Here is a 16,860-nt window from a genome sequence, read left to right as displayed (position 1 = left end):
TCTTCAGGGAAGGGTGCTCTTGGGTTTTCTAATTTCTTTCTGTCTCTCCTTTGATTTTTTTTTAGTGTTTGTTTTGTGTCTTAGTGCGCTCTCTCTCTCTGGCGCTCTCTCTCTCTCTCTCTCTCTCTCTCTCTCTCTCTCTCTCTCTCTCTCTCTCTCTCTCTCTCTCTCTCTCTCTCTCTCTCTCTCTCTCTCTCTCTCTCTCTCTCTCTCTCTCGTCACCCCTCCCTCTCAAAAATTGCTTTGGCAAACCCAGCTTGCAGCCAATGAACCCGCCTTCCAGATTGGTGTGAAGAAGTGAGGTGGGGGCGGGGAGGGGGTGTGAGAGATCCTGGGGGAGGGAGAGAACGGAGGGAGATAGAGAGCGCGCTAGAGAGCGCAAGGGAGAAGAGAGGGAGAGAGAGAGAGAGGAGAGGAGGTGGCGGAGGAGGAGGACTACTGTGGGGTGGAAAGGAAGAGTGAGCGAGAGCAAGTTGAGGGGAGGGGGTGTAAGAGCCGGTGAATTCTTTTTCTTTTTCTAGTATTATTTTGACGACTCCCGAGTTGTGCCCATGCTCTTGTCAGCTTCGTTTTAGGCATAGCATGGCCAGACAGAAGAAAATGGGGCAAAACGTGCTCCGGGCGGTCTTCTTTTTAGTCCTGGGGCTTTTGGGTCATTCTCACGGAGGATTCCCCAACACCATCAGCATAGGTAAGCGCCAGCAAGCCAGCCAGTGGGGCCAGGCTCTTCTGCACCTGAGACCACTGCCCAGGCTGCGCCGGTCCCTGTACTGCATGGCCTGGGGATGGAGAATGGGCAGACGTTGTAGAGGGGATCTGAGCCCCAAGTAGAGGGCTAGTCTGGGGAGTGTTGGGGGGTGGGAGAAATGGTCTCCTGGGACTAATGAGGGTGGTCTGCTGGGTTTCCCCAGCTGACAGGACCATCGAAGTCCAGCCAGAGGCTGGGATGCTGCGGGCAGGGGGGGGGGGGGTGGTAAAGAGTCGCGGCTTTTCAGCTTGCTGCTCTGGACTTTGCCATGGTTTTCGTGCAGCCACTGGAAGTTGTCCCAGGGTGATGCTATCTGTCTGGCTGCACCAGGGAGCCTAACCCTAGCCAGGGGCTTCCTGTCCCGTGTCTGTAGCTTCTGTGACACAGGGTAGTATTAGAGGAGATGGATCCTACTTTAGATCCGCTAGACCTAAGCAGCAGCGGGGTCGGTGGTTGGAGGATGGGGTAGGACGTGGGGGTGAGACCAGGAGAAGAGTGAGCTAGCAAGCAGCAAAGTCACGCACACCACAAATTCATGAATTGCTGCTATGTCTGTTTGGAGCCTGGCTTCTGGGAACTGGAAGGGAGTTTTCTCTACTGCTGTCTGTATTTACAAGTAGAGAAGTTAGAAATGTTGCCATTACTGAACTAATCCCCGAATTGTCATGGTGGAGTGTGGCTAATGGGGAGAGGAGATGGGGCAGCAAGAGGAATGAAATTTGTTTTTCTTCCCCACCTATCCTTTTACCCTGGGAAAAGATGAACCAGCTTGGGGGGGGGGGGGGGGTGGGAGGCGGAGATGAAAAAGGCTACTGCCTAAGAAAGAACCAAGTCCTACTTGGTTCTGTCACCCTGACCCAAAGCAGCCCAGGCTTCGCTATTTGTCGCCCCCCCCCAGCCTCTTCAGTCTAGAAAAGGCAGGCTTTACTTAGCTAAAATCTGAGTTCCTAAGTCTTGAAGAAAGACACACAGGTTGAAAATTCTATCCTCGGTCGAGCATCTCTAGTAACACTGAGAGATATCTGGTATTTAATGTTCGAATTTCTAACTTGTCCTAGGGTGGAGGGGGGTACACCAAGCCAAATCTCGGTTCCCTTTCCTTATAGGTGGACTTTTCATGAGGAACACAGTGCAGGAGCACAGCGCTTTCCGCTTTGCCGTGCAGTTATACAACACCAACCAGAACACAACTGAGAAGCCCTTCCATTTGAATTACCATGTTGATCACTTGGATTCTTCCAATAGTTTTTCTGTGACTAACGCTTGTAAGTAGATCTGCTATTCCTCCCTTTGGGACCTTGGGGACCTCATTTGCATTTTGCTTGTGATGGTTGGGGTCTGTCTGTGTGCTAGGGGGTGATTGTTTCAACAGACATAATATTCTAGTCCAATCCTAGCTTCTCATTGCATAAATCAACCCCGGAGGAGCCTGCCTTGGGGCTGAAGACAGTGGGCAAAACTCAAAGTGGTGAGCAAAACTCTGTGGTGAATAATGTTTGATGCAAAACTTTCATTTTCTTCCCTGCCAAACTGGCGTTCCCTCCCCCGCACTCTTTTTAGCTGAGAAAAAAAAGAGAGAGAAAGAAAGAAAAATAGCATGGTTGTTCAGGGAAATTTCTTCAGATGGGATCTTTAAAAGAAGAAACAGCAGCTTCTTGATTGAGTCAATTCAGGATGTACATTACTTAAGTGTTAAAGCTGGGTGCCTAGCAGTAGCAATAGCTGAATTTGACAACTGCTTAATGTGTAGGAAGCAAATATGAGAATCCCGCAAACAAGTGACCTTGAGGGACAGATTAGACTGGGTTCCCTGGCCTCTTTCTGTCCTAGAATATCACCTTTCATACCGAGAGAGCTCTGATAGGAACTGAGAAGACTCCAAACTGATTCTAAGTGATGAATACCTAGCAAACTGAGAAGAGGTAGAAGAGGGTGCTCAGGTAAAATTTGGGAAAGCTGGTTCTGTCTCCCCTGGTGTTGTTTACCCCAAAGACATTTAAATACAACTCTGATCTTAATTTAGAGCAAGAGGTTGGTGGGGGAATAGTGGAGGAGTGGTGGCAGGAAAACCACATATCAAAATGAAGAATTTCATCAGCCCTAAAGTCATCTCCAAAATCCATAGTTGTGCTAGCAATTATTCCCCCTGCAAAGGGAATATTTTAAGCAGTATAAACACAAGAACCTAGTTAGTTAATAGCCTGTTGGACACAAGGTTTTACTTGAATGGAATATTTTGTGAGAAAGACCAAGAATTCTTCGTCTAAGATTATTTCATTAAAAGTGTCACAACATTGAGATCAATGATGGCATCATGTAATGTTTAAATGGCTGGTGTAGTTTTGATTTGTTTTTCTTTTTTTTTTTTCTTTCAAAGGAAAAATGTTTGGTGGAATTAACCTTTTATCCATCTTTATTCAAACCCTCTGGGTCAAAAGATGGAATTTCCAAAAATTGATGGAAGGGTACCCAAGGACACAATTTCCTTGAATTTGAAGATTTTCACCAAGGGGGTGGGGGTAAAGTACCTTGCAAGAAATGTGACAGTTATCATCTTTCAGAAAATTTTAGCTGAAGGTGCAGATTCATTTATGAACATACTCTGAAATAGTCGGTATCTGACATTCTTGGTCTTTCTGACATTGACAAAAATAGGAAATTATTAATTCTAGCTAAGTGTGAAAGTTGCAAAATGTCTGGCTATCCTTTGCATCTTATTTCAGTAATCCCAGCCTGTCTCCACAGCATTTACAACACACATCTGACTCTTAATCCCACAGCACTGTGATCTCTCAAGAGGCTGAATCTCAAAATACATCTTCTTAAATATCAATTAGAACAGATTTAAAACCAAATACATGAAACGATTAGGGTTTATTATCATTAATACCAAATAGCATTTATTTCAACTTCCTTCACTGTCTTTCTCATTGATGAGGACTGGGATAAGAGAGCCATTTGGCTTCTCAGGAATGATGAATTTCCAAGGCTTTTGGTCCTGTTCTTTTTTTTTTAATTTAATTTAATTTTATTTGTGAACATACTGTACAGAGGGGTTACAATTACATGGGCAGGATAATGCGTACATTTCTTACCAAGCACCAAATTGATACCTGCCAGCGTAGGGCCATCAGAACCTTATGCAAGTAGCAGTCAGGAAATGATCCTTGACATGTGAAAGTTTCAAGTTTGGGAACAGGTAATAAGTCATCCACATTAGTGTTGTCTTAATATTTTACCTCTTGGGGCAATAAAGGAACAACCATGGGGGTGGGAAACAATTGATCAAAATCTCTCATCCTAAATACACAGCACCATTATTTACAAAAGTCTAGGGACTTAAGAGTGTGGGAGAAGGGTTGTGGCTAACTTGATAACAAGGAAAACAAAATCAAAAGGTTACTTTGCCCTTGGTTATGTCAAATGCACACATCTCAATGTATGCATTGAGCTAATACCACACATGGAATAATGAATTCAGTTGCCTGCGCATCCTCAGATGTTACAGCTCAGAAGACAAGTGAGGAAAGCTGTCATTTTCTTCGACCCCTCAAAACATTAATGTCTGAATACCACAATCATTGAATAAAGACCAGATCTCAAAATTGTCTCTTGGCAGTTGCTGTCTGGTCTGAGAAAGAGGACTGGTCCAATAACAGTCCCTGAATGAAGAAACTAATAGTTTCAAGGGGCCAGGGAAACCCCAGAGGTATCTGATTTCTATCTCTGGCTTCAATTGTTCTTTTTTCTTATGGATGGAGGGACCATGCTTAGTACTGGAACCTTGAAAGTGACCTCATATTCTATTCCTCTAAGTGACTACATTATTGTACAAAGGAAAATCTCCTCTACCCTCTGTCCTGCTCTTCCTTGGAAACCTAGGGCAAATTTGAGAAGATCCAAGATCAGTTTATGTCTGGTACAATATGGAATGCACTGTTGAAAATTAAGAAAGTTTCCACTGTTGCCATGCAAAAATGTCCACATTCAGCTTTCACTAACACTAGAGTTGATATCCTCTGATGATCTTTACTGCATTCTCAATTCTAAGCCAGGCACATACTTTCTAAGATTTAGGCATACAGACAAGCTGATAGACAAAGAATGAGCAAATAATAATACCCTCAGTATGTTCCCCCGCCCTTTATTTTCCTTGTGTATTATTCCTTACCCCCTGCAATGTATTTAGAAGTGTTCCTTACAATGAATCGCAAGCATCAGTTATTAAGACTTTATTAGTAACCTTTTTTTGCACAAACCCCATAAGGCTTGCTTAAGACAGACTCCAACTTTATTCTGTGCCATAAGAGGCCAATAAAAAAGCTCCCTGTCTTTCAAAGGTGTTTCATTTGGAATCTCAGCTCCAAGGTAAATTGAAGTTTATCAAAGAGACTCATTTGATTTAGAGTACATGTTCCCATTTCATAGAAATAGAGTTTGCTGTCTTACTTTTCTGTTAAGCTAGATAAATCCAAATAAAGGGATAGGGTGAATATTTTGATTTCAGTATACATGCAGTGGTAAGCATGCATTGGAACTCAGACACACACAATCAGTACATATATGAAGAGATATATACACATTTTAGAAGTCACATATCTATTCTCAAAAGAAAACAGATTTCATCATCCTCAGGTCTTCAAGGGTGCAGAAACATCAGGAGACTGCTGGGTCCCATTGCAATGCTTTGCTGCCCTGGCTCCTCAGGAAACATCGCCAATTCCCTTGAAGTCCCCTCCTGTGTCTTGCTGCTATGCACTTGTAGTGCACTCCACACTACACCGCCCCAGCCTCTGCAGTGTCAGCTCATTAGCACACAGATCTCATATTCCCTCTCCGCACTGTCATTGCAAAAATTGCTGTTGTACACCTTTACAGCCAACAAATGTGCTCGTGGATTACGCACTGTTTGCAAGAAGCAGAGAAAAGGCAAATGTAACCTTAAAGGTTATTTACCACGGAATTGTGCTCTAAACACATTGGCTTAAATAAAAAATCAGTTGATGAAAGCTCAGTGATGATGGTGGGACTGAGAATAGGGACATAAGCTCTAATAAAGCCCCAGGCAAAATCCCTTTTACTCCCTAAACTTAACTCATCAAGTGTAAATTTTTATTCTACTAATTTTTTCAAGCTAGTTGAAATATACCTGCTCACAGAGAACACATTCCTTTTTATAACTGAGCACAATTTGCTACCAAGTGTACTTAGCCGAAACAGATTTTTGTCTTGCCATATAGTCACAATCTAATTATCTAATTATTCTAATTGCCAGGATCCATTTAACCATTTAAGTCCATTTGGGAAGGAAATATCTCTCTTGATCCCATGCTCTGCCATTTGGTGGGGTTTGTTTTATTTGTTTTGATTTGCTAGGGATGTCTGTCTTTTTCTTGTGAGCTTTGGAACCAAGGTAAAGACCTCAGGATCAAGGCTCCTACCCTGAAATAGATCTTCACATCCTAAACGTCTGCTGTGGCTCCACCTCCCCACATCACTGCCGGATCATTGTGCCTTTGCTGCTTTCCCTTTCTTCTCTGTCTGCTGGCCAGTCTTCAGTAAGCTTACTGGCTTAGCTTACTTCTCAGTCCCTCTAGCCAGCTGGCATAGCCTACTGTAGCACAAAGAAGTCACCTCAATGGTGCTAGTCAAAGATTTAAGCCACCTTCTTAAAGGTTTATTGTGTTTTTTTTAAAAAATCTATTTTTTCATAGGGGAGGAGGGAGGAAGGTGATACTGTACATTTGAGCCATAAAAATAGATGGCAATCAGCAGGCTGTAAAGGTGAGCCTCTTGCAAAGTGTATTCCCTTCCACTTACGACCACGTCCTATTGATCTACTAAATGAAGATGGGAGGAAAAGAAGTGTTTGAGGGAAAATGAACAAAGAATTGTTCTGTTCTCTGTAGTTACTGCAAAACAGAACATGATTTTTCTTTTCTCTGCACTTATAACTTCTTTCCCTAAATGAAACTAGATTTCTATATCCCATGACTTTTGTCTCTATGGAGGCTGTTTTCTTAATTTTGTGTTTCTCTACCTAGCCTGTAGGTAAAGATAGAGGAGGCTACTTGAAATTTTAAGAAATCCTTTTGGATTCTGATAGATCTTTGAATTTTATTGTTCTAAGTAGTCAGAGTGGATTGGTTGGTTTCATTTTAATGGATTGCAAAGTAAAAATAAAATGAAACAGCTGAAGTATTAGTAGTTCTCTTTGTATGTTCATTAAGATATTTGTCATTTTCATGGAATAGATTTAAGGATTAAAAGACAACATGAGCTTTAAGAGATGTCCAGGATTTTAGAAAGTACAATTTATAACTTTAGAAAAGGATAAGCATTCTTATCCAAGTGATTTATCTTTAAAATTTTTAGATGGAGGTTGCAAATATATTCTTATAAAACTTTCTATCTTCCATGAACTTTAACAAAATCATTTGTATACTTTACCTGTTTCATTAAAAAAAATCAAGTTTCTGCTCTATTCCATTAGTTTGGGTCTAATTAGATGAAACATTCAAAAGAAGGTGCCATTAAAATCCCAGGTAGGATTGACAGGTATCCTTTAACAGGAGAGTGGAGGTTGTACAGATACAAAAGGAATTCTCTCCCTTCTGAGAGCTGCTCAAGATATGGCAGGATATGTTGGGGCTCCACACACAGAGCCACAAATAACATTGGACTATGTATGTGCCATGTAAAAGATCAGTCCTTGGAAAAATGTCAACAAGGACTGAATTTGTTTTCTTCATAGTTCTATCTTTTCTATTGCTATTATTTCTTCTCCTTTCTGTGTCTGTTAGGCTCATGTCCCTTGCTGCTTTCAAACTTCCCTGCTTATGGACTGGCCCTGATCCAGTTGCCCTAACCACATGGAACTTATCTAGGGACTATTTATTAACATGGAATTTTCATTGGAATATTCCTTTTTCTCCTCAGATTCTATACACTAGGAATAATAGCTTCTTATATCTAATACAGAAACATGACTGAAAGTAGCAAGTAAATGGTTAATACACAGAATAGAGGAGGATTTGCTTTAAAACCAAGGACTATAGGGACCATCATGTCTCAATATCAAGGAAAAATACTTAAATGGGAGTGTTTTGGTATATAAGGCTCATGGTGCCGGTTCACTATACTCAAATCAAAAATCAACTGGCTTTGACCACAGAAGAATTTTACTGGCCAAAGTAAAATAACTAGTTACACAGAGTAGAGTAGGTTGGATGTAAGTATATCTAAACCATAGGCAGGTTCAGCTTTTCATGTTAAACGTAAAACTCTTTGGGACAATGGTGGAGACAGACAAAATTTATAGTTATTAATTTTATTAAATAGGCAAAGGTGGGAAGGAAAGAAGAGGTAAGAAAGTAATAATGGCAGTGAAGATGATCAAAGCACATTACATGCATGTATGGAAGTGTCATTCTGAAATCCCTCATGTCCTATGAAGTAATATAAGTCAAATAGGTCTCATGGGTGATTCTTTACAAAGAAAAAGGAAAGGCTGTTTTAGGGTCAGAAGTTGCTTATTAGACACTGGCAGAAGATGTACTGCCCATAAAGAAGGCCACAAAAAAGGAAAAAGATGATGAGGAAGCTAAGTTGCAAGCTGAAAGTTTGCATTCCTTAAGATAGCATGTGCTGTGCCACATTTTACAAAACAACACCCCTCTCAAAGTCACTAAATCCCCCTCCATCTCTCCCTTGCCTTGGCTCATGCATACACTCGGGTCTGCCTCCTAATGGAAATAACCAGCATACTATCTTCTGGATTTCCATTGAGACAAGTCAGTATATATAGCCTCCATTCTAGACCTCCCTGCTCTTTAGTTCTCAAATGGTTGTCTTTAGAAGCAATTAACCTCAACACAACTATCATTTGTCCTTATTAGAAGGAAGTAGAGGAGCAAAGACCCAGAAACACAACAAATCAAAGAAATGGGATTGCATGAAATTGTAGAGCTTCTGCATGGCAAAGGACATAGCTAGCAAGATCAATAGAAAGCCCACAGATTGGGAGAAGATCTTCACTAGCCATACAATGGACAAGGGTCTCATATTTAAAATATACCTGGAACTCAAAAAATTAAATCCCCCAACAACAAATCTTCAAATAAACAACTGCCCAATAAATAAGTGGGCTAAAGACTTAAGGAGAAACTTCTCTGAAAAGGAAAGAAGGATGGCCAATAGACACATGAAGAAATGCTCAACCTCCCTAGCCATAAAAGAAATGCAAATCAAAACAACATTGAGATACCACCTCACTCCAGTTAGAATGGCTATAATCAAGAAATCTAATAACAACAGATTCTGGAGGGGATGCGGACAGAAGGAAACCCAATTGCATTGTTGGTGGGAGTTTAAACTTGTTCAACCACTTTGGAAAGTAGTATGGAGGTTCCTCAAAAGACTCCATATAGAGCTCCCCTATGACCCAGCAATCCCACTTTTGGGCATCTACCCAAATGATCACAAACAAGACCATACTAAAGCTACCAGCACAGCTATGTTTATTGCAGCATTATTTATCATAGCTAAGATATAGAACCAACCCAGATGCCCATCAGTAGATGAATGGATCAAGAAAATGTGGTATATACACACAATGGAATACTATGCCTCCATCAGAAAGAATGACATTGCCCTATTTGTTAGGAAATGGAAATACTTGGAAAAATTATATTAAGTGAAGTAAGCCAGGCCCAAAGAAACATAGGTCGCATGGTTTCCCTTATTTAGAATAACTAGTGTATGTCTGAGACAAGCAGAAAAGGTCAGATAAGTTCATGTTAGGTGAAATGAACCCCAAGATAAGGACTCAAATGTTTTCTCTTTCTTGTTATTGTTTCTAACATATTTATAAGATATTTCTTTGTTGCTTTGTATGTCCCTCCCCCATGGTATAACCCCTGTTTTCACTGTATTTGATGTTGGTATACTTTATGGAGGGGAAGGGAAAAAACAAATTGCTTAAAAAGGCATACAGGTGGACCCATTGCAACAATGAGATGTACAAGACGTTATGTTGAAAAAAGAACTTTACAACTTTGGCGGGGGATGGGGGGTGGCAGGGGGGAACAGGATGGAAGGGGGGAGGATGGGGAGACAGTGGGGGAAGGGAGATGTGAAGGGATTAGGGGGAAACAAAGGAGGAGGCAACAATGCTTGATAAGAAATATACTCATTACCTTGCCCATGTCATTGTAACCCCTCTGTATGGTATTTTCACAATAAAAAAAAAAAAAGAATGAGGACAGGAAATACTGTTGGTAATGATCCCTCAACCTTATGTGGGTACCGTGACACTTTTAGACCTTTCATGTGTATATCAACCTGGGAATCTTGTTAAAATAAAGATTCTGATTCAATAGGTCTGTTGCGAGGCCGAAGAATTTATATATCTATCAAGCTTGCAGGTGATACTAAAGCTGATGGTCCTTGAATGACACCTTCAGTAAGACAAGTCTAAATTAGGGCGATGATAATCACCAAAGAAAAAGCTTTTTCAGATAAGCTTTTATCCAGGTTTGTAGATGCTCAGCTTCCAAAAAACTTCTGTAAGAGACATATTTTGTTAATTTTTACTCACAGATGTCTCTATGACATTCACAACAATCTTGTGTCCATTTCAGCCAGGTAGGTGTCATAATTTGGTGTCTGATGAGAGCATTTACTTAGAGCTGTTTATTTGCTGGGATGTGGAGGAGAAACTAAAAGGCGGGCTGAGAGAGGAGGTAGCTCATGAGTCAGGATGACAGTGTATTGGCTTTTTGCCACATCCCAAAATGTCCCTTTTAGATGCAACTGCTCAAGAGATCTAAGGTTGGCTTGTGGTTCTAACTCCCTTTCCTCTTTGCTTCTGTGGGTCAAGGCATGCCAGAAGGAGACATGTAACATCTGCTTCTCAGCTGTTTGACTTCTCTTAAAACAGGGATAGAAGCAAGAATTCCAACACAACTCAAATCCTAGCTGGTCCCAGAAGAGCCTAAAAACTGACTCCATTTTTAAGGTCTGTGTGAGACACTCACTTATGGGAAGTAAAAGAACCAATGTCACTTTCTAACATATCTGAGCTAATAATTACTCTCAGAAAGTCATTAAAAGGTTATCCAGTACTATTTGAAGATGATAAAATGGCACCCAGTTCCCCTAAACCATTACCTCCTATAGTCTGCCATTAATCTTTATTTCTACAAATCCATGTGGGTTATTTTAATGAAAACCCATGCTAACTTGCATGTGTGCTACTGGAATTGAATGAGTTAAATCCTCATCAGCCACCAATATTTCCAGTTACCACTTATCACCTTGCAAAAGTCAGGGCTGTCCAAGACATCTGCTGAAGGAAAGGGGGTACCACGTAGATAGTGGACACTCAGGACATACTATAGCTACCCTTGAGGATGAGGAAGAGGGCTTGACATATACATTATCTTTTTTAAGCGTTTGTCATTCTCCCTGGGTAAATCAGGGTACTTTATTCATTATGGATCCAATTGCCTTTGACTCTGATTAGTTTTGATCCATCTGGTCAGATCCTTCTGATTACAGTAGGTCTGTGCCTGTCCTGACCATGGTTGTTTGCTGCCCCGTACTATCTCAACTTTATGATCCTCTAAAGTTACTGTGGAAAAATTTTAGAAATAAATCAGTTTGTGGTGAAGTGAGGTCAGAATTTTTTTAATTTTTTTTAAAACTTGTGATTTAGGGCTGGGAAGGTGGCTCAGTGGTAGAGTGCTTGCATGCATGAAGCCCTGGGTTCAATTCCTCAGCACCATATAAACAGAAAAAGCTGGAAGTGGTGCTGTGGCTCAAGTGGCAGAGTGCTAATATTGAGGTGAAGAGCTGAGGGACAGAGTCCAGTCAGAGTTCTGGCCCCATGACCCCCACATCCCCACACAAAAATCAACTTGTGATCTAAAATAGTCTCCCTCAGTTATTCATTATTGGCTTACCTACCTTGCCAATTACTCATCAAAACTAAGTTCCTCGTCTTATAGCTACCTAGAAAGGGCTCAGCCTAAAAGCAACAGATGACCCAAGAAAAGAGCAAGATGTGTAGGTGGGTAAGTATTATGCATCTTGTCTGGGTCTCTGTATGTGAACACTCTTGTAAATATAACATAGAAAGGCTACTGACATTTATAGTCAGCTAGAACTTGTTACAGATTCTCCAATATTCTTTGGGGGGGTTGCTTGTTTTATTTTTTTATTTTTATATGATTTTTAATTGTAAAAAATGCTGTACAGAGAGGTTATAGTTACATGAGCAAGGTAACGAGCACATTTCCTATTGAGCATTGTTGCCTTCTCCTTTGTTTTCCCCCTACCATCTCTTCCCTCCTATCTCCACAACTACTGCCCCCAGCCAAAGTTGTAAAGTTTGTTTTCAACATAATGTTTTGTACATCTCATTGTTACAATGGGTCAACTTGTATCCTTATTTAAGCATTTTGTTTTTTCCCTTCCCCTCCCCGAATTAGAGAAGTATATATATAAGAAGCAAAAAATATGGAACGTTTCACAAATTTGCATGTCATCCTTGTGCAGGGGCCATGCTAATCTTCTCTGTATCATTCCAATTTTAGTATATGTGCTGCTGAAGTGAGCAGTCTCCAATATTCTTATATCTAATTTCAAATTCCAAAGCTACTTGTTGATTAGTTTAAAACAGTGTTTCTTGAACTGGACCAGTTGCATTAGAATCAACAGAGATGTTTATTAAATATTAATTTTTGGCTCATATCTCAGATGGATTGAATCAGAAAATATAAGATTAAGATGTATAACAAACACTATGGGTGATATTAATGCACATCAAATTGGAGAATCCTGGGTTAATAATCCCTGATAACACAATCAGATATGAACATTCAGAATGCAAATCTATTGGACATCCATCAAGATATTGTATCAGATACTTTCATATGTTGTTTCTCTGTGTAAAGGAGATTCTATTGGACCATGCAAGCATTAGTGAGGTGGGCTGTCAGGCTAGGAATCCTAAAATTGAAAGAAGTAAGAAAATAGCCTCATAGTCCCTGAGAAGAAAAAAAAAAGCAAAATTATGCTTTCAGATGGAAAGTAAAGACACGGGAATGCTTTTCATTTTAACAATGTTTCTTCTTTCTTTGCTTGTTAGCTAATGATTGCTATTTAGCTACGTTATAAACTAGATGTCATGGCAAATGCTAGCCCATTCATTAAAAATAGATATGTTATAATTAGTTTATAGGACATCACTGTACCTTCCATCCCATTATTGCTATAAACAAATTTAAAACCATAGTTGAAGTAATAATAACTACCATTTGGAGCTCACTGTGCCAAATATTTTATATGACTTATGGAGTCGTCACAATAATGCTAGAAGGGAGGGCCTCTCATCTTCATTTTATACAAAAGGAATCAGAAATGGTTGAAAATGTATAAACAATTAGCTTAAGGTCCTTCAGCTGGCAATGTTGTAGATCGAAGATTCTACCTCAGAATTTTCTCCCTCTAGAGCCTGACTGCAGTTTTAACTGCAGTTGAAATCTTAATTATAGGACCTAGAAAGATGACATAAATATTGCATTGGAACTGGTATGAGTATGGAATAGTGAGGCCTGTGGCAATCTGGATATCTTGTGATTCTAGCTCCAAATCTAATTTTTAACCCATTATGACACAAGCAAAACATTTACAATAACAGTACCTGAGGTGACTAGGAGTGGAAAGTGCCTGTTTTTGACCTCTATACTCCCATTTTTGATTGATAGAAGTTCTGTTACTAGTAATTATAACTATGAAGAACAGCCAGGAGAAAAGCTTTTCTCAAAAGAAAAGACCTAATTTTGACTTTTTCCTCTTAGTGTATCATCAAGTCATGTCACTTCAGTAGAACTATCTCTCCTGTGCTCCTACAGACAGACATGGTTTCTATAGTAGTTTTCCATGACTAAATGCCAGCTCAATTCTAACTTCCCCCTAGGCAATGCTGAGGCCTACAGCAAGGTCTGAATACTGCCACAAGGTCACTAACAAGTGCTGAACTCAGAAGAGGTACTTCTGACTGGGCTGGCTTTGGGGAAACAGCTTAGATGCTGATGCATGCAAACTCCAAGCTCACAAATGGGAGGTTACTGAATGAAGCAGGAATCTAAACACCCAGTGTAGGAGCTTCCCATATACTCCAAGAGGCTCATCAAGTTTAGGCTAAGGTCTAAAACAGAGAAGTATAGTTATGTGTGTAGAGTTTAAAATGACATAAGCTAAGTTGGCCATTAACAATCATTAGGCTCTCTTTCTTAGCTATCAATAGCCTTCTATAGTTGAACTGAGGGCTATAGGTCTTGCCACAATCTCATTACCTGGCACAAAAGGAAGCCACAAACAAAATTCAATAAATAACATTGAACAACTATAAAACAATTTGACAGTCTATTCTGTAGGCTCAGTAAAGTTCAGTGTCCTGCCCTTTTAGGTGTTCCAACAGTAGTTTGTATGTGGGTTCACCTGAGGCAGAGAAGAAAACATTCTAGTGGCATGATTAAGCTACCCAAGAACCTGTCTTTCCACGGTGTAATTTACAAGTAACGCCTAAGGGAGCATTTCTAAAGGATAATATTCCAAATCTTATTAGATACCACCTATGTCTTCTTTCTCCTAGTGTTCTTGTGAATACTTCTATAACATGTCTATCCAGTGCCCAGATGTGTAATACCATTAATTTCACCCATGAGAAAACCAGTGTTAACTAGCAAAGCCTCTGGTATTTGTTGGTGATAAACTCCTGGAGTGCTTATATAAAGACTTCTTGATTTGAAGTTTATGAATGCTAGATAACCATTTCTGTACTATGTTTTTCCCAATGAGGGTAATTGGCCACATACAGGCTGTTGATTAAGACTAATCTGCTCACATATTTACTGTGACTTATTTTGAATCCCAATAAATTTCAAAAACTAGAACATTTGTGATATCACATTTCTATGACTGGGGGAAATATTAAAACCTGTAGTGAAATGGATTTTTTAAATTTTTATTGTAAAGGTGATGTATAGAGGGGTTACAGTTATGTAAGTCAGGTAGTACGCACATTTCCTTTTGAATAGTGTCACCTCTTCCCTCACTTTCAGGTTTCCCTCCTGAACTCACCCTCCATGACAATTTGCATAGTTCATTTTCAACACAGTGATTGTTTAAATGAGCAATGGTCCAGGTATTAGGAGATTTGTGTTCTAGTCTCAGCTCTGGCATCAACTGTCTGGTTGAACTTGGACAAGTGTGTCTGCCTCTGCTTCCACTCTCGATTACTTATAAAGTGTGGAGGTTCTTCTGAATGATCTCTAGGACTTCTATCTTTGAAATCTTATTATGAATTCATATCCAGTTCTTGTCATCTTATTGAAGTCAGTGCCTTGTGCTTTCTAGGTTAGGTGATCTGCCACTTGAGCCTCACACATCTTCAGCTTTTACTTCACTTCTTAAATGAGAGAAGACCACAAAAAATGGAGCCACTTAAATGTTTCTATATCCACAAATTTTTATGCATGTTCATCTATTTTTTGTTTCTATGAGCTTTTACAATGAAACTATTGGGCAAGTTATGGTTTTTCTTTGTTCATTCCATTTCTTCAATACTACTTGTGATAATTTTGGCAAGTTACTTGGCTTCATTGTACATAATCCACAAAGCCATATAAAATATTTACAATAGTGGCTGACACATATTGAATATTATTATGAGTACCATCATTAGTTCAAAACATTTTGAGATTTGGGTCCTAAAAACTGAAATTTACTTTCATTTCAAAAATGAAATCTCTTGTCACTTTAGGAATTCAATTTCCTTCCTGAACAGCTGTTCTGTTGAGCCTTTGTACAGTTTTCAGTTCTTCATCAAACCCAAGATTAGTTTTTTTCTGCCAAGAAAGGCATCACAACACCCCTTCAAATTTCCAGCACATCAGTCTAACATCAAACATCTCCCACTCATGCACCCAAGTTTTCAGCAGGAAATTGAACTGCATATTTATGTATATTCTAAAAGCCAAAGTATTCAAGGGAAGAGCTCATCTATTCATTCCTGGCCATGAGTTTTGTACCTTACTCTTAGAGCAAAGGGACGTTGTTTAACCCCTGCTTGGCAGAGAAATAAGTCTCCCACTTAATTTGGAAAGTATTCAAATGTCAATGAGAGGCTCTAAATTGGACTGCCTGAATTTGAATCTTGACTGCTTTATTAGTCATATGGTCTTGGATAAATTACTAATCCTCTCTGAGACTCACTTCCTCATCTGTGAAATAAGGATGCATGTAATAGTAACTACCTTCTAAGATTGTAAAGATTAAAGTGGATCATCAACATGATGCATGCTACAGTAAGTATTCAGCAAATGGTAGTTATTATAAACACAGAGTAGTGCAGTATATGCTAAATGAAGAAGGTAATTAGTCCAAATCAAGGTGTGGAAGGAATTCTTTACAATTCTGGCCATTCTGAAACCTCTGCAAACCAACTTGTATATTTGTGAATCTACTCACAATATTACCTTGGGCATAAAAGGTTTGGTTTAGGTGGGAAAAAAACAGAAAAAAATGTGATATCTGAAAAATCCAAAGCATTTTCACTATTAGGCATAATCACATCACTATTAAATAGAATTGTCTAGGAAATAATCCTTTCTTACATTTTTCCCCAGAATTAGACATGATTTTATTACTATCTATGCTGTTTTGGTGGATAAAGCAGTATGGGGATAGTAATATGATAACCTTGGCACTTACTGCCTTAAAGGAAAGAATAATCTTTCTTTCTTCAAATGTAAAGTCTTTTAATATGTTTAAAGTGGGAGAGTGCAAAAATGCATCTTCACTCAGACAAGGAAAAAAAATGAACTGCCAATTGAGCTTTCCCAGATATGGTTTTTCATGAGTTCTTTAATTGTGGCTGATGTGTAGAGGGAAGCCTAGAGAATATCTGTTTGAGTAGATGGATTTTCTCCTTTTGATGGTTCTTGCCTGAGTCAGACTGAAAATAGCAAAGGAAAGTGATATAGAAAAGGTTAAAAGAAAAATTTTGCTAATGTAATTTTCCACATTTCAGTCTCCATTCTCTC

General features: G+C 39.5%; 1 protein-coding gene and 1 non-coding gene across 5 annotated transcripts in view; one reads left to right on the top strand and one right to left on the bottom strand.

Moving 5' to 3' along the window:
• Positions 1–407: 407 nt before the first annotated feature.
• Positions 408–16,860, top strand: part of Gria3 (glutamate ionotropic receptor AMPA type subunit 3) — a 288,699-nt gene continuing 272,246 nt past the window's right edge. For all 4 annotated transcript variants that reach the window (XM_070039784.1, XM_070039786.1, XM_070039785.1 and 1 more), the window contains exons 1-2: positions 408–691; positions 1,855–2,013. In XM_070039784.1, the coding sequence (XP_069895885.1) occupies positions 583–691; positions 1,855–2,013 (268 nt within the window). In that variant the 5' untranslated portion in view covers positions 408–582. The remainder of the gene's footprint in view (positions 692–1,854; positions 2,014–16,860) is intronic.
• On the bottom strand, positions 12,263–12,369 carry LOC138840621 (U6 spliceosomal RNA). The gene has a single exon (XR_011376172.1). It is a non-coding gene; the product is annotated as a U6 spliceosomal RNA (small nuclear RNA).

This window comes from Dipodomys merriami, unplaced genomic scaffold, assembly GCF_024711535.1.
Source record: "Dipodomys merriami isolate MVZ:Mamm:240054 unplaced genomic scaffold, mDipMer1.0.p SCAF_3, whole genome shotgun sequence".
NCBI classification, from domain to species: Eukaryota; Metazoa; Chordata; class Mammalia; order Rodentia; family Heteromyidae; genus Dipodomys; species Dipodomys merriami.
The sequence above is the reverse complement of the archived record's forward strand: the minus strand, read 5'-3'. Positions and strand labels throughout refer to the sequence as shown.